Genomic DNA, 19,794 nt, shown 5'->3' with positions numbered 1-19,794 from the left:
CGAGGACAGGCTGAGGGAGCTGGGGTTGTTCAGCCTGGAGAAGAGGAGGCTCCGGGGAGACCTAATAGCAGCCTTCCAGTACCTGAAGGGAGCCTACAGGAAGGCTGGGGAGAACCTGTTTAGAAAGGCCTGCAGTGACAGGACGAGGGGCAATGGCTTCAAGCTGGAGGGGAACAGATTTAGACTGGAGATGAGGAGAGGGTTCTTCACTGTGAGGGTGGTGGAGCACTGGAACAGGTTGCCCAGGGAGGTGGTTGAGGCCCCTTCCCTGGAGATATTCAAGGAGAGGCTCGACGAGGCCCTGGGCAACCTGGTCTAGTTGGGGGTGTCCCTGCTGACTGCGGGAGGTCGGACTAGATGGCCTTTGGAGGTCCCTTCCGGCCTGGGCAATTCTATGATTCTGTGATTCTAGGAGAGGCTGAGGGAGCTGGGGGTGTTCAGTCTGAAGAAGAGGAGGCTGAGGGGAGACCTTATCGCGCTCTATAACTCCCTGAAGGGGGGGTGTAGAGAAGTCGGTCTCGTCTCCCACATCACGGGAGATAGGACAAGAGGAAATGGCCTCAAGTTGCACCAGGGGAGGTTTAGATTGGATATTAGGAAAAATTTCTTCACAAAAGGGGTTCTCCAGCATTGGAATGGGCTGCCCAGGGAAGTGGTTGAGGCACCATCCCTGGAGGTGTTCAAAAGACGGGTTGACATGGTCCTCAAGAATATGGTTTAGTGATTTTTTTATTGCTTCTTTCTTATTTTTTTGTCAGAGTTAGGTTGATGGTTGGACTAGATGATCTTTAAGGTCCTTTCCAACCTGGACGATTCTATGATTCTCCTGGGGCAGAAAGGAGCCAGGGCCACCCCACTGCCCCCTCCCCTGGGGGACACATGGCCACCACTCTCCCACCACAGGTTCCCCTTCACACCACATGCAGAAGTCCCCGTTGCCTTCGGGGTTTTCCCCAAGCTCTCCCTCGCCTGATTAGGCTCTTGATTCTAGCCAGCAGCTTTTAGAAACAGGGGGAAGCCCCAGCAGAAGGGGTGAGTTGGGGTCCTCATCACCTCAAGAAGGAAATTTGAGTTGGGTGGTCCCAAAAACGCCAGCCTGGGACCCATCACGGCAACGGGGGTTGAGGGTCCAACCAGTTTATGGTTGGACTTGGTGATCTCAGGGGTTGTTTCCAACCATTAAGATTCTGTGAAGTAGGAGCCAGGGATTGGTCTCTGCCCCTCAGATGGTGGCAAGGAAGTGGCTGGGGCTGTGGTGGCCCACGGGGCCTGCAGATGCAGAAGTGGAGGTGTGAAAGGGAGGAGGAGGGACCCCCATTTCCCCGGGGCTGTCATGAGCAGGGATGTGTCGGGCGGTGTGTGAAATGGTGACATTGGGGCAGTTTCCTTCCATCTCTAAAAATCAGCACCTTCCAAATGAAGGCGTTTGCGTGAATCTCTCGTGCCCTGAGTGTGCAGGATCACTCTGCTCTCTCTGGATTATTGGTCCTTTCCCAGAACCCCTGGTGTACAGGGCTGTACATTACGCCTGTGAACGGGGACCACAGCAGGGCTGCTGGAAAAGGGACACCATTTCCATCTGCACCAGCCCCCATACTGGTTTTCACCATTCCCCAGGTCCCTCCAGACCCAGGATAGAGCCCCAACGCCCGGCTCTGCCCCCTCTCGCAGGCACTCTTATGCCATGAGGTCTTTTCAACCCCACACAAATCTGTCTAAAATGCTGTAGAAAAAAAAAAAATCATCCCCAGAGCTGCCCTGAAAAGCATCACCTCCCTGAAACCCCACCACCTTCGTCCCACCTACACAACGGTCCCCACACAGGAGAGAGACAACATCCACCAGCCCCCCGTGGAGCCTCCCAGGGGGAAGGAAAATAGCCTCCAGTGGGGAGAAGTGAGAGGAATGGGGACAGCTGTGTGCCCACCCGGTGTCCCCATGGCCCTGCAGCCACCCTCGGTGTCCCCACACCGAGCACGGGCTGGGGCCAGCGTGCAAAGGAGAGGCTGCAGGATGTGGTAGAAAGCTACACGTGAAGGTTACAGATCTGCACGATGCTCTTACTAAATAAAAAAAGCTTTAAAAAAGCAACGCGTGGAAGTATTTAGACCTTACAAGACCACAGCCAGGGCTGAAGTCAAAAAGAAAGTCAAAGGCTGAAGTCCAGCAGCAATTCTCCCACCAGTTGAACCCCACAGTCCCCAAAACTGCCGTCACACCCACAGGACAGAGCTGGCTGGACCCCCCCCCAAGTCTCCATGAGTCCCCACGCCGTGGGGTTTCTCTTACCATGCAGAGGACAAGGAGGGCGAGGAGGAAGAGCAGGTGGGAGCGCTGGAGGGGCTGCATGGTCGGGGCCGGGTGCAGGATGTGCTGTGACACCTCGTCATCTGCTCGCAGCGATTGCAGTCGGAGGCTTTAAAGCGCAGCGGGGGCCCCGCTCTCACCAATCACACCTTCCTGCCCCAGCCCCTGCGCCACCCCAGAGGAACGTTTGAACCTCCGGCCGTTTGGGGAAGCTGCATCTCCTGCGGATGTTGTGAGGGAGAAGTTGCAAGATACGGGGATCTCCAAACAGACACAACCCCAAACAGCCCTTTCGGCCTCGATTTTTCTCTCTCTGGCCTCGATCTACGTCTTCCAGCATAAAAAGAACTCCTGCTCTCTCTGCTCCCTGGCATGGCCACACAGCCACCCCCGAGCGGGATGTCCTGGCCACCATCTCCAGCAAAGGCAGCAAGCTCCTTGCCCTGTGTTTTCCTACATCACAAAATTCCACCTGCAGCATGAAATGCCCCCCCAGGCTGAGCTCTGCTTCTCCCTGTCCCGTGCCCCATGCCCATGAAGACCCAGTTGTGGTTATGGGTTAAAACCCACCCTGGTTCACTGAGAAGGTTTGTAAATCGCAGCCAACGTTTCAACAAGGGCTCTGCATTGTGTAAGAAACCTCCTTCCCTGCAACTCAGGGCAGAAGCTGGGTCCAAGCTGTCCCTCTGAATATCCGTTACACGCCTGGGATTGTCTGATCCAGGTAATGGATCAGGGAAATGCTTCCTTCCAGCCCCCAAACATCCATCTCCTCACAGCGGATCTCTGAGCACCCTTCACCCACTCAACTGCAGCAGCAGGAGGAAACAAAAGAGATCTTGTGATTTAAAGATAGTTTGAAATCAGTAAAGCTACCGAAACGTGCCAAGCACATACACCCGCTGTCTGGTTTTGTGTTGGTGAAGCGCATCGCAGTGCAGCAAACCCACCGACAGCCTCTGCCCGGAGCTGAAGGCTCCTCTGCGGCAAAGCTTCACCAAATTTAGTGAATTTTTTTTCACTTCACAGAAGCGTCAAAATGAAAGTCTCTTGGGGCCAACCAACATCCCATAAAAGGTGCTAAAAATGGGCCTGTTCTGCCGCTCTCCAACTGTCGAGGCCGAGCTCTCCAGAGAGCAGAGGCAGCGGTGGGCAGGAATGGGTGACACACAGGGAAAGGTCTCTGGATGGAGGCAAGGACTAGGTGGAGTTCAGAGCATCAGCGAGGCAAAACAAGCTTGCGGTACTGCCTGGGTGAGGGAAAGCCTTGCTAGAAAACAGAGAAGGGGAAGGTGAGGAAATCAGGAGGAGCTGTGATGCCTCAGCCCATGTCTACCAGCTGAAGCTGTGGATGTCTGAGGAAAGGCAGCATCGCGTCATGCTCCGGCTGGGTCTCAGCACTGGCAAACCTTTGAAGTACTCTGAAACGAGGGAAGGTCAAAAAAGCACAGTTTTGCGGGCCGGTGTGCAGGGCAGAAGACAGACGGGGAGCCCTTCAGCCTCCCTCCTCGGCCCTCAGGATTCAGGCAGGCCGGGAAGGCCCCGCCAACGAGCCGGGAGGCCGAATCGCCCCCAGGCGCAGGTCCGGGTGGCCCCGGGGCATCCCCCCGAGGCGCACTGGGGTCTGGTGGCCCCCGAGGGGACAAGCAGGGACGGCGACGGGTCCTGTGAGGCAACTCGCAGGACTCCGGGCCTGGACGGGGTGACCGCGCCATAGCCGGGGTCCCTGAGGGGCGGCGGAGCGGTGCATGCTGGGATCTATAGTCCTCAGGCTGCCTCGCCTTTCACGTGATCGGGGCTGAGCCAATGGGCAGCGGCGCTGCGTCGCCGCGGCAACCGCCTGTAAACAAGATGGCGGCGGCACGCTGAGCGCGGGGTGAGTGTGGCGCCAGGGAGGGGAAGGCGAGGGGAACCCCCCCGCCGTTTGGGACCTCCCTCTTCCCTCCCCTCCCCCGAGGTTTGGGGAACCCCCACACACCACGAGGGACCCCCAACACACACTGTATTTCCCCCCAGCACAGGCCGGGCTGCCCCCAGCGCTGCCACTCACATCAGGCCTCCCCCCCCAGGCCTCACACACACAGGTAACCGGTTGCCGCCCTTATTTTGAGCCCCTTTTTGCCACTGGGGACCCACATGAGGGTGACAGACTCTGCAACACCACCAGCTGGAATAAAACACCCCAAATTTCTTACCTGCCTCCTCCAGGCTGGCATCAGCCCCCAGCAGGAACCGGGGATGTGGGTCACTCAGGTCTCACACAGGTTCGTATCACGTTTGTGTTTCCTCCGTTTCAAGGGGAGAAGAGTTGCTTTCTGCAGCTGCAACGGCATCACAAGTGTCAGCTCCTTCACCCACTCCTGCTGAACCTCACTCACCCCGCTTTCACCCCGCTCTGCTCTCAGGCAGCTCCCACACATTCCAGCTCAAGGATTTTAATGACGAGTTATGGGTGTATGAACACCCACTCTGCCAAGAAAACAAGGGTGTACGGCCTGGGAAGATGGGCTGTTGAGAAAAGTATACAGTTTGGACTTTTCTGAACAGGCCTGTCAATTAAATTTTTAAAAATCTGCCCCTCAAGCAAATCCTCCCAAAGTTAATGAAGCCATGCTTTATTTTTTACATATTATCCCTTCTTATTTTTACTCAAAGGGCAAAGCAGCCCAAGTTCATTCCATCCACTGGTAAGGCTTTTCTTACTATCCTACATGTTTTGCAATTATTGTAGCTCTTTCCCTCCTACATGTGTCCACAATCAGATAAGAAACAAAAGGTTTCCACATTTCTCAGCAAAGCCTCATCTATTTTTACAGTTCCATTTTAGGTCACATCCTGCCAACTAGATCTTAAAGCAAAAACCTCCTTTTCCATTCCCAGTGAAGTGTGCTGCTTCTCTTAACCCCGGGGTGTTGTCCTTTTTGTTAAAATAGCTAAATATTACCACGTTTTGCCTCACTGTGCAGCATAGGATGCTCTGTACTAGTGCCATGGTCTCTTTCTGCAAGCTCCATTTCATGTTCACTCTTTCCAGCTGCTGAGATTGTACTTTCCCTTGCGTCCTGGCTCATAACGAGTGCCCACACACAGTCATTAATTAGTTGGAGTGCTTGTGGGAGTAAATAGACTGGGCCACCCTGCTTTCTCCGGCCCTCTCTTTCCCTCAGCACAACACCAGTATTTCTTTACCTGCTTTTGGAGAAGTCGTATCCAAAACATTGACCTGTTTTCTTTTTTTCATGCTTTTCGTGCCTCTTCTCAGAAGAAGACAGTCTGTCTCCCAGGACAAAGGATCCAGCTCCAGGCAGTCTCCCCTCCTGCTCAAGGGGGACAACGCTGAAAAAGAACATGCAGGGTAAAGTCCCACAATGATTAGGGGATTCTGGGTCATCACAGTTTCTCAGTGACAGAGCCTGGTGTCCTCTACCCCCAGGGCAGGGTTAATTCCTGTGGTCCCCCTCTCACATACACCACTCAAGAGCCGAGGGATTTCTATCCAGTTCCCCAAAAAGGTACCCCCTTGTCCTACCTGGAAAGGAATTCTTGTGTGGGGTCCCCTATGGCACAGATGAACCTCCACTACCCATCGCCATTTTAGAGAGATAACACATTGTTTTTGTGCTTTCAGGCACAGCTCACGCTGACATGGACTCCGTGTCCTCCCTGATGCAAAAAATCACCCTGTTGGAACAAAAAATAGATGAACAAGCACAAGAAATCCAGCTGAAGGTAAAAATCCTGCCCCTTACTGAACCTGCTCTGTGCCCTGCTTTGATGGTTGAAGCCACAGGAGCATCAGCTCAGACCTGGTTTGGGCTAAAACAAGTTAGTCTGTAGCCTGCTCTGTCAGTTACACAAACAAGCCTTTGGAAAACTGCAGAGCAACTGTATCAGTCCTTGGGGTGACTTCTTGAAGATTCTCAGCACCCCTTCACACACATCACTAGCTGTTTGGCTTCAGCCCTTTCTTCTCCTTTTACTTTCCAAAACAACAGCTGCTTATGCAGCAGAATCATCCTGGGGCAGACCTCTTTGCCTTCTTGCAGCTTAGAATAAAAAAAAATAAAAATAAGAAAAGGTATTTAAGAAGTGGAGCAGAATCATCCTGGGGCAGACCTCTTTGCATTCTTGCAGCTTAGAATAAAAAAAATAAAAATAAGAAAAAGTATTTAAGAGGTGACTGCAGAGATGCTGGTTTCATTTCCAGATCAGCCACTTATGGCAGGTCAGAGCACGAGCTGTGCCTGAGGGGGAAGCACAGGGGCACGAGCCTGCGTGGCTCCCTGTAGCTCTTGTGCAGATGGAGAAGGTGAAGATAGGTCAGCATGCCCCTCTCTCCTATTCTTGGTGCTGTATATTTATATCCCACCCCTCATTTGAGTCTAATTAAGGTATTTGTGAAGTGATACAGCCTTTCTGACCCTTATTTTGCCTGTCTCCAAGTGGGGTGAGAGTCCGCGTCCCACTGACTCACCCAGCCAGGACTAATTATGCAAACTGTGCCTCAAGGTTCTGAAGGCCAAGGAACTAATTAAGGTCATTATTTGTTCTGGTCCTGAAGGACAGGAGGATTGCTGAACTGGAAGAGAAGATGAAGACTCTTCAGAAAGGAGAAGGTAAAAAAATCGTTCTACCCTTGGCACCTTGCTCCTACCTGTGGGAGAGCTACAGAGCTCCTGCTGCTGCAACAGAGACCTTGTCTCTGAGCCATCCTTGCCTCCAAAGCCCAAGGGCCTCTTCAGAGAGCAGTATCAGTTACACACACAGAGTACTGTTTACCAAAGCACTTTATATTTTCATATGTGATGCGGCTTTTCTGGTGCATTTCAACATGTTATTTCCTGACCTGTTTTCGACGCGTTACTAAGTTTCCACGCACACAGACCAACCACACAGATACCTGAGGATGGTCAGAAAAAACCCCTTAAAAACTGCAGAGTTCAAACAGGCTGGAAAAACAGAGCTACTCACAGGTATGTAAAACAAAAAAAATCTACTTGGAGTCCCGAACAGCGTTACAGGTCCAGGCTCACTTGTCCTATAAGGCAGCCTTGCTCTAAATTGAACCCAGCTTTGAGTGAGTCACTGAAGGTCTCTCCACCCCCTTCAGTTTCTTGGAATCCAGCAGCTCTCCGGCTGAGGCCCAACACATTTCCCACAACAGCTGAACCACCTTGGTTTAGCAAAAAGCTGTGGTGAGTTCTCCATTTCCTGAGCACAGCAGAACATGCCCGCCAAACCGAAAACACATGTTTTATACCTCCTCGTGCATTGTTCTAGCCACTCAGCCTTGGCTTCTGGATCCAGCTTTAGTGGACACCTGCTCATTTTTTTAAATGGGTCCCTTAAGACTGAGTAAGCCAAGCAATTCTCATTGTATAATTGCAAACAGCACTGCTCACATCAGCTTCCTGCAGCATCAAACTTCCCCAGTGTCATTCACAACTATCTGTTAGTTTATTGGCACCTTCATCAAACTGCTGCAGGTTGAATTGGCAGGGACCAGCATGCAGAGCTCATACTCAGCTCGTGTCATACAGGCTAAGAGTTCACTTAACAGTACAGGCAGGGACTGCTGGGGCATCTGTGCTGTGTGACACAGGTTATCTATGGCTCTTCTTTAAGGGTGTACGTAGAAACAAGAAGTCTTCTCCCTTTCAGATGCTCCTGACTTACCCACAGCAGAGGAACTGGAAATTAGGTGCCTTCAGCTGCAGACCCAGGTCTGGGAGATGGAGGTGAGCCACTCGCCCTAAGCCATCTGCTCCTCTGGTTTGAGATCGTTGGGCTGCTTGGTCTTTTTCAAGCTGACACTTTGGTTGTTACAATTCTTCACCTCACACCTCTGAAAAGAAAGAAGTTGCATGTGAGCTACAAGGCAGCAAGAGTTTTATTTTAATACACAAACATTTGTGCCTCCTGCAAGCCTCTTCATTTTGATTTTCAGGGCTGTAGAAATATTCTTTACAGCTACTACAGTCTTGGGAGATTACTGGGTCACTACAGATGCTTTCATTCTCCCTTTTGCCTACTAATAGTAGAGCTTCTACTACTGCCCTGCCAGTGAGTTTGTACATCTGCCAGGGCCCAAAAGCCTCAAGACAAACCTTCTCTTCCAATTCCCCTTCTGCTTCTCACAGTTGCAGCTCTCAGGCTTCTGTTTCTAGTTTTCCAAAGCTCTGGTCTACAACTCTGACTTTTACTTTCCTCTTAAAGCGGTTTCTAAATGACTATGGTCTGATTTGGGTCGGAGAGAGACATGAACACCTGGAAGATTTAGAATCGCTCAAGGATGAAGAAGAGCTACCAGCAAGGAGCCTCTGGAAGCCAGGTAAAACACCAGCACTCTGTGCTGAAGCAGCTATTCTAGCTCCTGCTGCTTGATTAGACAAGGTATGATACTTCCAGAGCATATAAGCATCCAAGACCCTTGGATTTGGGCCTTCAGAATTTGTGATCCTCTGCTGAGGTCTTCACACCAGTCCATCTGAGGGACAGAGACATGAAGCAACTTAACAAGAGCTAAGCCAGGCAGAATGTTGGGATTCTATATACCTAAATTTTGTAAGCCCTGTCTAGAGGAAGAGGAGAGAACCCCATGGCTCAGCCATTTGGAAGGATACCCTCAAAGCAACTGCTTCCTGAAGAGTTCCCATACCCTAAACGTTTGAAGCTTGATTGCTCTAATAACATTGACGTAAAATGGGTGGAAAACGGAATCAGATGCTTTGTGTATATAGTAGCACATAGTAACTTACCCATATTGTCTGGCTCCATCAGAGAGTATTGTTTGCTTTTCCTCCCAACTACCACGTGAGTGGTTTAATTGAGACCTGATTGTGCTGTATGGGATCCAAGCAGATTTGGCAATGGCTTCTTAGGAAGCAGTAATAGAGGAGAAAAAAAAAAAAGAATAATATTTGGACTGTACCACTAATGCTGCTTCCTAACCATCATGCAAATATTAGCTAACTAAGCCTTCCCTCCCTTAGATACAGGAGGGTAGAAAACGAGGGAAGCAGCGGAAATAATTTACGTTGTTTTCAGTTCACCCTTCATCAAAGCTGCCCTCCTTTATCAAATCATTAAAAAAGCAGAACAGAAAATACCAAAGCCTTTAGCTTTACCTACATCTCTTCTTTCGTTTCCTCTGATTTCAGTTTTCTCTCCTATCACAACTCACTGCTTCACCCTACCAACCTCCCTACCACCCAGATAAACATCCGCAGCGAGGGCAAGCAATCTGCCGGTGGCAAGCACCTGGCTGTGTTTACCCTGGCACTCCTACAGCGAGTCTGCCCTGATCCATTTATCCAATCTAGTTAATCCAACTAGTTAAGTTCCTCAGTCCTTGCATTTCTCACAGCACCACGTTAAGGGCCGACACGACACTTTTTTTGAAATTACAACCAAGGGGAAGATGCTGAGCGCGCTCTCGAAAGAGCTGGCTGCATCCGTAGCTGCTCTGGGGTGAGAGCAGCTTGCAGCAAGAGGGTTGTTTCCCTGCTGCCCTGCCCTCGTGGTTTGCACACACCCATGCAAACCTGCCAGCACAGCACCACAACAGCCGTGTTGCACCACACAAGTGCAAAAAGCAAAGCATGGAGAGGCAGAATAACAGCCCCAAAATGTTAGGACTCATACACACCTCGAACACATCCATGCAGAAGTGAAAGCTGCTTGTCCCCTTCCCCCTCTAACTCTGACCCCTCTGCCGCAGGTGAAGCAGTCGTTTCCAAACACCAGATTGATTTTGATTTAATCTTGGAAAAGGTGAAGGATTTGAACGTGCTGGCTGGAGAAGGCATTTCTCAGATCGAGCACACGCCTGGGGGTGCTCGGCTCAGACAGCCCAAACCCCTCCCTCTGACACTCTATCAAAATGGGATCGTGATGTTCAACGGAGCCTTTCGGCCCTACGAGGACCCATCCACACAGGTACGGAAAGGTCTGTAGAGGAATTAGACTTAGAGCCATCCCTCTGTCCTTCACTAAGCCTCAGGAAAGGGCACGTGTAGGAATAGGGCTTGTGAGCTCATCCCAGTCCTAAAAAGAAGCAGCCATTGAGACCTCTAGCTTCTCACCTGCCATTCCCATGGTGCCTTTAAAGACTAGTGTGTCTTTGGTAATTTTTAAAGATGAAGATTCTGCGTCTTTTTATGCAGACTTTTCTGCACGGCAGTAATGCCACAAACAGGAGCAGCCCAGAAGGAATCTATCAGTCATGAGAGAAATAGGAAGTCTGTGGTATGACCATGAGCTCTCATTTTGTTTCAGCAATGCCTGCAGGATATTATGGATGGGTATTTCCCTTCAGAGTTGCAGATGCGCTACCCAGACGGCATCCCTTTGCAGGTAAGCAGGACAAACCCCCCTTCAGCAGCTTTTTTGGAAGAAATTGCTCTTTTGCCTCCCAAAAAAATAGTTCCAGTTGCTTTCACCAATCTGCCGGATGCTCCCCACAGCAAACTGGGGTTACTCAGCCTGGAGAAGAGGAGGCTGAGGGGAGACCTTATTGCTCTCTACAACTCCCTGAAAGGAGGGTGTAGAGAGGTGGGGGTCGGTCTCTTTTCTCAAGTCCCAGGTGACAGGACAAGAGGAAATGGCCTCAAGTTACCCCAGGGGAGGTTCAGGCTGGATATTAGGAAAAACTTTGTCACTGAAAGGGTTCTCAGCCATTGGCATGGGCTGCCCAGGGAGGGGGTGGAGGCCCCATCCCTGGAGGTGTTCAAAAGAGGGGTTGATGTAGTGCTGGGAGGTCTGGTTTAGTGATGATGCTCCTTGTTTGTTGTGTGGGGGTCTATTTTTGTCAGTGAGGTTGACGGTTGGACAAGATGATCTTTAAGGTCCCTTCCACCCTAGAAGATTCTGTGCTTCTGTAAAATAAAGTTCAGGGTTTTTGAAAAAGGCCTACATGTAGCTTAATTCTGTGCATGTTTATCTCGGGGAAGGGGACCTAGAAGATTCTGTGATTCTGTAAAATAAAGTTCAGGGTTTTTGAAAAAGGCCTACATGCAGCTTAATTCTGTGCATGGCTGGGAACACACCTGCTAGAGCCGTTACGGGAAGTAAACGAGCATTTCGACATTGGGACTGAATTGGTTTCTCTGCCTCGGTGAATCTGGGCTGGGAACAAAACTTCTAAGAGCACAGCAAGCTTTGCAGAAGAAGAAATAGTACGTGCAGCCTCTCAACAGCTGCGTAACAAAAAGGTGACAAAAGTTCTTAAATAGTTCCTCCGGAAAAAGCTTTGTTTAAAAACAGATCGAACAAGTCTCTCTCAAGGAGGATGTCGGGAGAGTTTCTTTTGTCACAATTTAAGTGGTTTTGGCCACCTGAGGTTCTTTTGGGCCCCGCTTTTTGATTTCTCTGAACTGGCAAAAAGCCAAGGCCACGTTTTCAGGCAGAAAGCAGGCACAGAACCTCAGGGGACTCTAATCTAGGTCTTCGAGTGCATCTGAAACGTAAGCAGGCACAAGCAGAGGGGTGCACCTGCCCTCTGCCACGAAGAAAGCAGGGCACAACTGCACGGGCAGCCAGAGTGAGCTGGTAGGTGCAGTAGTTAAAGTGAGGTAGAAGAGGAAGGAATGTGCAAGGCTTTTGTGGCTGTGGTTCCCTGTAATTTGTTCACAGCTGGCCACATCTGGAAGCCACAGGATAGTACAGTAACCTGGGGTAAACACAGACACAGAACACATCCACCTTAGAGATGGCCAGGCAGGTGTAAGAGGACCAGAAGTGGAACCCAGACAGAGAGACATCCCTTACTCATACAGCTTTCCCCACTGCTGGGGGCCTCAGGGGAGCACTCTGCCTTTTTTTGGTTTTTTAGAGCCATCCGACAGTCCCCACTGCAGCTTCTTCCTGCCAAATCCCTCTCCACCCTGAAACTGCTGCTTTCACATCACTTTCCACCTGGAGAGCATTTTCAAGCAGACACAGAGGAAGGTCAAGTCCAAGCACAGTTTGGGCAGCTGGAGCAGCTCCTGAGGAAGCAGCTCTCTTGGTTTCTTGTGGTGTTTACAAGTCTTGGTTGTCATTGCTGTGGTTTATTGTGCTCTGATGCTGTGAGATCAAGCTTGTACAACAGTCAGACTTGCTTATGGCATTCAGCCTTAATTCAACAGGTCACTGACAGAAGGGACGTGGTATTTCAGGAGAGAGACCTTCCAGGGAGTTTTCCTGGCCACGGCCAAGTGGTCGGCCGCTCAAAATCAAGTGACGTGCAGAAAACCACCGAGATCCCAGGTAAATCCTTAAGCCTGCCTCAAAACTGCAGTTAACTCCCAAAAAGGAGAATCAAAACCTTATGGGGGCGATCCAGCTGGTAGGAGGGGAACCCTGCAGATCTGGGCTGGGGTAGCTTGCAAACAGCCCTCGGTTCTCCTACAAGCTCCTTCTGTAAAAGTGGAAGTTTTTAAGCCAGACTGATCTTAACTGTACTGAATACGGAACGATTCCTCTTTAGACTTTCCTAAGAGGATACAGGACATAAAGTGAGGCCACAGATTCCTCATTTTGCCTCTAGACTCTAGCAGTCTGTATAAGAAATACCTGTCGGGGTTGGAGAGTCAAATGCAGTCAGTCATACAGACAGAAAATAGTGGGTTTGTGCACGCATAACTAAAGAACCCAAACATGTGCACTGCCCATCAGCAACAGCTTCCTATTTACATAAAACCCAACCACTCGCTCATTCATCTCAAGACTGTTCACAAAGAGAAGCTGTGCTAAACCTCTCCTTTATCCGAGTAGTAAGAGGAAATAATTGCCCGGTGCCCCCACAGAAAAAGGAATGGATACCCACAAATACACCCTCACAAGATGAAAAATTTTCCAAGCCCGTAAGAACTGTCATATTTTCAGTTTTTCCTGTTCACAGCAGGGCTGAGCAGGTTTCCCCCCGCTGTGCATCCCAGCTGTGTGCTGAAAAGGCAGCGCAGTCGCTCGCTGTTGATGTTGACAATCAAACATTTCGTGGGCCAGAAAGTGGGACAAGCTTCAACAGGGGAGACAGAAACCAGTCTCAGCCTAACTAGGGGAGGTTAGAGCTCTCCCTGTCGGCTGTTGTGCTCTCTCCTTTCACCAAATCAGCCTGTTCTGGGGGAAAATGGTTTGTCAGAAAGGTCACACATGGACACATCTCCTCTCTGCTCCAGCAGGTCGCACAGTCTCCTTGGAGGAGCTTCTCAACACGCTTTCTAAGTCCTCAAAACACAGAGGAGAAGTGATTGGTGCCCAATGCTCAGCTAGAACAGCACAGCAGGTATGAGCGGATCCCCCAAATACCCACAGGGTGAGACTGGCAGCAATTCCCCAGGCTCAGTGCCCTGCACAGCACTGGCACCCCATCCTTGGGCCTCTGGGCTCTGTGTAACCTCCTCCTCCCAGAGAGGCTCCACCAGAGCACACGTGGCACTTTGGCACCTGCCTCTGGGCTTTCCTGGCACTGGTGACACTCACCTGGTTTGGTTTCAGGGCGCTGGTGGGGTGCGGAGCAGCAAAGAGATCCTGGTGGAGACACCCAGGCTGTCTGCCCTGGAGAGGTACAGACCCCTTCATCCCTGCCCTGTCAGGCTCTCATCTTCCTCCTATTTCATCACTGAGGGCTTATTTCAGAAGTTTAATTGAGGCAGTAAATGGACTCACCATTTTAATACCTTAGAAATAATTAGAAATATAGGCCAAGTTTGGTCTTTTGGGAAGACCACCAAATTTTTCATGGTAAGCCTGCCATCTTGTACATCTCTAATGAATCACAGAATGCTATGGGGTTGGAAGGGACCTCTGCAGATCATCTAGTCCAACCCATGAATGAAATAATGAAAGCTTCTGGTGTTCAAAATACTGCTGTGAAATACTTTTCCCGACAGCAAGCCAAGGCCTAGGAGTTTGAAACCACCTAAAAAGCTGTTTGTGGTCATGTTAAATGGGAGAATTCCTCCAGGAAACTGATGCCCAAGTGGGAGGTCACACTAACAACACTTTTCCACTCATAGTCTTCTGGCAAGACAAGACGCAAATAGCTAATGAAAAAACCCCAAGCAGATTATTTTTAATCAAAAAAGTAGGGCAAAGTACTTATCAGTCAGCACTGATCTAAAATGAAAAAGCTAAAAAAGGTCAGCAACCCCCTTTCTGAGGCACCTCTAAGCAGTGAAAGCAAAGTCTACGGGTCGGTCTGCCCACCCACAACCAGACTGGGCCTCCTTCATCATCTCAAGGACATTCCCAAAACATGGAACACCTCTTCCCTGTCTGCATCACCCTGGGAGCCCAGAAGCTCTGCTGCCAGCAGAGCCTTCACTCCTCAGCTGACGAGGTTTTCTAACCTCCAGGGTGAAGACAGCTGAAGAGGCTGAAGCTTCTGGCCCTGCTGTCTGCACCCTCCGCATCAAATCTGAGAGCGGGGAGCAGACGTACATCGTAAAGATGCTGCTCACAGAGACCATAGGGGACCTGCGCCAGCACCTCACCCATGCCAGGTAGGTCTAGGACTTCCTCCCCTCCTCGCTGTGTAGGTCCCCAGGGAAGGGTTCTCTGCTGTGGCTGAAGGCCCTGGAGCTCTGCTTCAGACAGATCATCCTCAACCGAGCAGGCTGAGGGTTACAGTCTCAGCCCCAGGAGCTGCTGAGCACCTAGGAGCTGCTTTAGCTCCTCCCAAGAGCAGAGGTGCTCTCTGGGAAGCACTGCCAGGGTCACACTTAGCTCAGAGCATTTAATCCCCACCTTTCCCGAAAAGCTGACGCAGCAGCAGAGATAAGCCTCTTTTGTCCTCTCAAAAGTGTCACCTGACCCAGGTCCATCACTGCTTTTGCCTCCTTCCAGCTGCTCGGCAGCACTTGCCTATTGCCACCACTCCCAAGGTGTTGGTGAAGCCTGGAAGCTTGGATGATGGACAAACACAATGGTTTGCTCAGACACCTCTACATCCTCCCAAGGTGTTGGTGAAGCCTGGAAGCTTTGGATGATGGACAAACACAATGGTCTACATTCCAGGACACTCAATGCTGCCCAAGGGCTTTGGGGACAGCTTTGGGGACAGTCACAGAACCACAGAATCTTCTAGGTTGGAAGGGACCTTAAAGATCATCTTGTCCAACTGTCAACCTAACTGACAAAAATAGACACCCACACAACAAACAAGGAGCATCATCACTAAACCATACCTCCCAGCACTACATCAACCCCTCTTTTGAACCCCTCCAGGGATGGTGCCTCCACCACCTCCCTGGGCAGCCCATTCCAATGGCTGAGAACCCTTTCAGTGACAAAATTTTTCCTAATATCCAGCCTGAACCTCCCCTGGTGCAACTTGAGGCCATTTCCTCTCGTCCTGTCGCCTGTGACTTGAGAGAAGAGACCGCCCCCCACCTCTCTACACCCTCCTTTCAGGTAGTTGTAGAGAGCAAGAAGGTCTCCCCTCAGCCTCCTCTTCTCCAGGCTGAACACCCCCAGCTCCCTCAGCCTCTCCTCATAAGACTTGTTCTCCAGACCCCTCACCAGCTTTGTTGCCCTTCTCTGGACCCGCTCCAGCACCTCAATGTCTTTTTTATGGTAGGGGGCCCAAAACTGGACACAGCACTCAAGGTGAGGCCTCACCAGTGCCCAGTACAGGGGGACAACCACCCCTCGGGCCCTACTCCCCACGCTGTTCCTGATACAGGCCAGGATGCTGGTGGCTTTCTTGGCCACCTGGGCACACTGCTGGCTCACGTTCAGCTGACAGTCGACCAACACCCCCAGGTCCCTGTCAAGGCTCACCCCTCTTGCAGGCCATAGCTCTGGCCTCAGCCTGAGCCCACGATGAGCTCACTGCTGTTGGGATGCAAGAGCCTCCTTCCCCACTGCAGCTGTGCAGCCTGGAAGGGCCGCTCTGTGCCTGGCTGTCTGCAGTTTGGGCAGGAAGCCCTATTTTTTCTGCTCGGCCTGTGCTTGTGAAACAGTCTCTCCCTCTGCTCTTACCCAACCGCAGCTGGATGAGCCAGAGCATCTCGGCAAAACCTTGGGGGATCCCATATGTAGGAAAGATTGTGCTGTTCTTTCCTAGGGGTGGAGACTCCGACTCGTATGAGATCATCAGTACCTTTCCCCAGAGGGTGTACGCAGACAACTCCAGGAGCCTGCAGGAATGTGGCCTGGTCCCCAATGCCTCCTTGCTGCTGCGGAGAAGAGACCCCTCCCAACAAGAGGAGACAGGGCTACAAACAGCTCCCAGCAAGAGCTGCTCGTCCCAAGCTCTGCAAGAGGAAGGAGCTGTCTTGCACCATTAGCTGTGTCATAACCTCCCCCGGGTGGGAAGAGAAGAGAGGGTTGTCTTTCCAGATTTAGTTTCATTGTGCCGTTACCTGGGATGGAGAGAAGAGCTGGGAGGGGGGGGTTGGCCTCTCCCTGTGGCAGTGGGTGCCAGACCCAGCCCTGCTGCCTCACAGGTGGGTGCTTTTCCCCAAGATAGGTGGGCTCCTACACGGGGGCACTTCTGTCAGCTCAAACCCAAAGCCTGGTTTCTCACCTCTGCTGGAGTTTATACTTTACACTGCTACCAGGGAGTCGCTCAGCTGGGCTCAGGGATTCTCTACAGCAGGACAGACAAACAGCCAGGGTCAATTTGCTTTCCAAACACAGCTGCTCCCCAGAGATTTCAACTGCTCTTAGACCACGAGAGAAACAGGCTCAGTTATACGGTCCCTAGCGAAGCTAAACCAAAAGCCCTTGAGCCATTGCAATGCTGGGACTGAGCCAGACCCATCTCAGCCAGGAGATCCTGCTACTGGGTTTTCTGTACGTGAACAACTCCTTCCCCTTGGACAGCCCCCAGCTCCAGCAGGGCCCAGGCTCACAGCCACAACGGGCTCCGAGCTGCCTCCCTCCCTCCCTCAGCAGCCAGGAGCTGGATGCTGCAACAGGACACCGTGTCATTGGAGAAGAGCATTATCCCTTTGCTGTTCCTCTGCTGAGCCCTGAGGACAGCATCTTCCTCCCTCTCCCGGGGGCTGGGGCTGCACTTTGCAGGCCCCTTTTCCCCAGCACATTCTTCCTGTTTGAGCTGTGACAAGCTCCCACTTGACTCCCAGCTGACAACACTCCCACTTGCGCGAGGCAGCGCCTTCTGGCAGGTTCCCTCTTAGCAGAGACCCAGCCCTCATTAAAGGCTCCCAATAAAACCATTTATTTAAGTTGCAGTTTCCACACTTCCATTAAGGCTGCGAAGGCGCAGTCGCTGTGGAAGGGGGCAGGATGCCCAGAGCACTCCCCACACCCCCCCTGACCAGAGCTGGACCCTGCACAACTCAAATACAGGAAACCACTCGTGCAAACCAGTTGTTTCCACAGGCTCTCCCTAACCAGTAACACAATCCCCACTGCTCTAAGTTAGTTTCCTCCTTTTTCCACCTATAGCAGGTACAGAAGACCTTCCTATAGGGCAGCATTTTCCACTGCCCCTCTATATCCTGGACTACAACCAACCAGGTAGTTTTTGTGCCAGGGGGTTGTTTTTCACTCCAGTGTCTGGTTGAAGCTGTCCCTCCCCCAGGCTGTCGTTCTTACCACGCAGAGGAGAGGAATTCTTGAGAGGTACCTGTCACTACCACGCTGTAGAATATTCAGATAAGTCCTTTGAGCCTTTGATTAGGTGGCAGCAATCTAAGGTGTTAAGATCTTTGTGTCAGGCTGCAGCAGCAAGTACCAACTGACTCGGGTTCTCTGAGCTGGAAATGACTCAGAATCTTTAGGAAGGGTGACGTTTAACCTGTAGTCAAAATAAAACCAAATTTAAAAAGAAGCCCAGGAGTACCGAGGTGAAAGGTACAGTAACATTTAATAGCATCTCGGAAGACAACACTGGTTATAAACAACTCGCTTTTTGGCAGGAAAACAAAATGCACTTGGTCCGGGTTGCAAAAAAAAAAATAAAAATAATAAAAAGCCAACTCAAAGAGGAAAGGTAAGACAGCTGGAGCATCAGCTGTTCTGGAGCAGCCCTGAGCCATTACCGCTCACGAGGGAGCCCTGGCACCGCAGCGGGGCCGAGGGCAGACGGAGGAGCAGCCCGGGGCCCACTTTTAGGCCCATCCATCCCCCTCCCCAAGTGACACCAGCCTTTGCCCCCGGCCTCCTCTGCAGTGGGCATTCAGACCCCAGCTTTGTGCAGTATTTTTGCATTAAATTAAAACAAACAAACAAAAAAAATTCAACTTAGTTGCCATAATCTCTGCGGTTGAGATGAAAAAAAAAAAAAAGGAAAAAGGAAAAAAAAGGAAGTGAGGCAGCAGGATTTACAATTTTAACAGCAACTGGGAGAAGTGGGAAGTAACATGCAACCCTAAGCCCTTCCCCTCCTAAAGCAGAAGCTCTCCCTGCAGAGGAGAGGGCTGACGGACGGCTGCACTTCGCACAGCCCCAGAGGCTTTGCTGTTTACAGAGGCACTGGAAGCTGCGGTGTGAGCCAGGCCCAGCTCTGTTGAAAGGCCATGCCCAGCGAGCGTCAGACTTTCTTTGGATCCCTCTGAAATGATTATCAGGGTTAGGCAGGAGGGAATTGTAGGCAGCTGCAATGAGTAGTTTTGGTCATGGGTTTGTTCCCTACGCTGGGAGACGGGTCACGGTGCCAGGAGAGCGCTGACAACCTGGAAGTGAAGGTGGTGGGAGATGAGGGTGCTCAGGAATGCAGGTAGAGTCCAGGACGGGAGGGGAGCCCGGGGCTCAGGCCAGCTTCAGGAACTCCTGCAGGGTGTTTTGCTCCACCGCTTCCACAAAGAGCTCGTAATCCTGCAGGGAAGAGCCACATTGTTCCTCACGAGGCAAGAGTGAGCTGCATGCCCCCACCGGGATCAGGCAGCGTGGAGTCCCCTGAGCACGCAGCACAAACTGGTTCACAACACGAGTGACAGTCACACGGAGGGTGACAGGGACATGCAGGGACAGCCCCGCACAGCGCAGACACCCCTGCCCCACAGTTACACAGAGTCCTCCTCCCTAGGTCCCATTTTTCACAAACCACCATGTTCCAAATGCCCATTAACCCTGGCAGTGCCTTGTCCATGCACCTCATGATGCTTTTTGAAAGGTGTTGTGACACCATTTGTGGCAAAACCAAGAGAATGGGATTATTGCCCACCCCCCAGCCCCCACGGTGCTTATTCCCAGTGCAGAGCACAAGCCTTACCCCACAGTAGTGGTCTCCGTTGACGATCTGGGGCGGGATGGCTTTGGGGTTGCCTGCCTTTGCCCTCATCTCCTCCCGCAGAGCGTTGTCCTGGGAGATATCCACCAGCTCGTACTTGATGTTTTTCCCATCGAGGATTCTGGTTACTTCACTCTGTTGGGATTTGATCTGGAACACGGGTGGGAAAGGCAGGTTATGGGGAGCTGGAGGGGAGCCTGAAGGGTGGGCAGGCACCCCCATGGTGCCACCTACACCCAGCTCACAGGCCAAACCCCAGCTGGCCACAGGGCTCGGTCCTGCGTGGGGTGGGGGACACCACG

The 19,794-nt window shown here is 51.5% G+C and overlaps 2 protein-coding genes and 1 long non-coding RNA gene across 3 annotated transcripts in view; 1 reads left to right on the top strand and 2 right to left on the bottom strand.

The window, feature by feature from the left end:
- The window catches only part of LOC106891861, a 3,088-nt gene extending 487 nt beyond the window's left edge, over positions 1-2,601 (bottom strand). The window contains exon 1 of the long non-coding RNA XR_001412793.1: positions 2,290-2,601. This is a non-coding gene — a long non-coding RNA (uncharacterized LOC106891861). The remainder of the gene's footprint in view (positions 1-2,289) is intronic.
- Positions 2,602-4,520: 1,919 nt separating this feature from the next.
- UBXN11 (UBX domain protein 11) lies at positions 4,521-16,593 on the top strand. Its single transcript, XM_014948613.1, has 13 exons — positions 4,521-4,571; positions 5,570-5,662; positions 5,936-6,036; positions 6,869-6,923; positions 7,969-8,045; positions 8,524-8,638; positions 10,028-10,245; positions 10,585-10,662; positions 12,435-12,555; positions 13,347-13,573; positions 13,786-13,853; positions 14,646-14,792; positions 16,358-16,593. Exons 2-13 carry the CDS (start codon positions 5,656-5,658, stop codon positions 16,578-16,580), a joined length of 1,437 nt encoding a protein of 478 aa, XP_014804099.1. The 5' UTR covers positions 4,521-4,571; positions 5,570-5,655; the 3' UTR covers positions 16,581-16,593.
- Positions 16,594-18,108: 1,515 nt separating this feature from the next.
- LOC106891870 (SH3 domain-binding glutamic acid-rich-like protein 3) overlaps positions 18,109-19,794 on the bottom strand; it is a 6,360-nt gene continuing 4,674 nt past the window's right edge. The window contains exons 2-3 of the mRNA XM_014948678.1: positions 19,475-19,790; positions 18,109-19,077 (exon numbers count right to left, since the gene is read on the bottom strand). Of these exons, the coding sequence (XP_014804164.1) occupies positions 19,012-19,077; positions 19,475-19,714 (306 nt within the window). The 5' untranslated portion in view covers positions 19,715-19,790 and the 3' untranslated portion in view covers positions 18,109-19,011. The remainder of the gene's footprint in view (positions 19,078-19,474; positions 19,791-19,794) is intronic.

Source organism: Calidris pugnax, unplaced genomic scaffold, assembly GCF_001431845.1.
Source record: "Calidris pugnax isolate Ruff unplaced genomic scaffold, ASM143184v1 scaffold162, whole genome shotgun sequence".
Classification (NCBI taxonomy): Eukaryota; Metazoa; Chordata; class Aves; order Charadriiformes; family Scolopacidae; genus Calidris; species Calidris pugnax.
The sequence above is the reverse complement of the archived record's forward strand: the minus strand, read 5'-3'. Positions and strand labels throughout refer to the sequence as shown.

Excerpts from the sequence above, each read along its gene's own strand:
- UBXN11 (XM_014948613.1), top strand. Across the intron at positions 6,037-6,868 it reads CACAAGAAATCCAGCTGAAG|GACAGGAGGATTGCTGAACT; the intron begins GTAAAAATCCTG and ends CTGGTCCTGAAG. Across the intron at positions 10,246-10,584 it reads ACGAGGACCCATCCACACAG|CAATGCCTGCAGGATATTAT; the intron begins GTACGGAAAGGT and ends ATTTTGTTTCAG.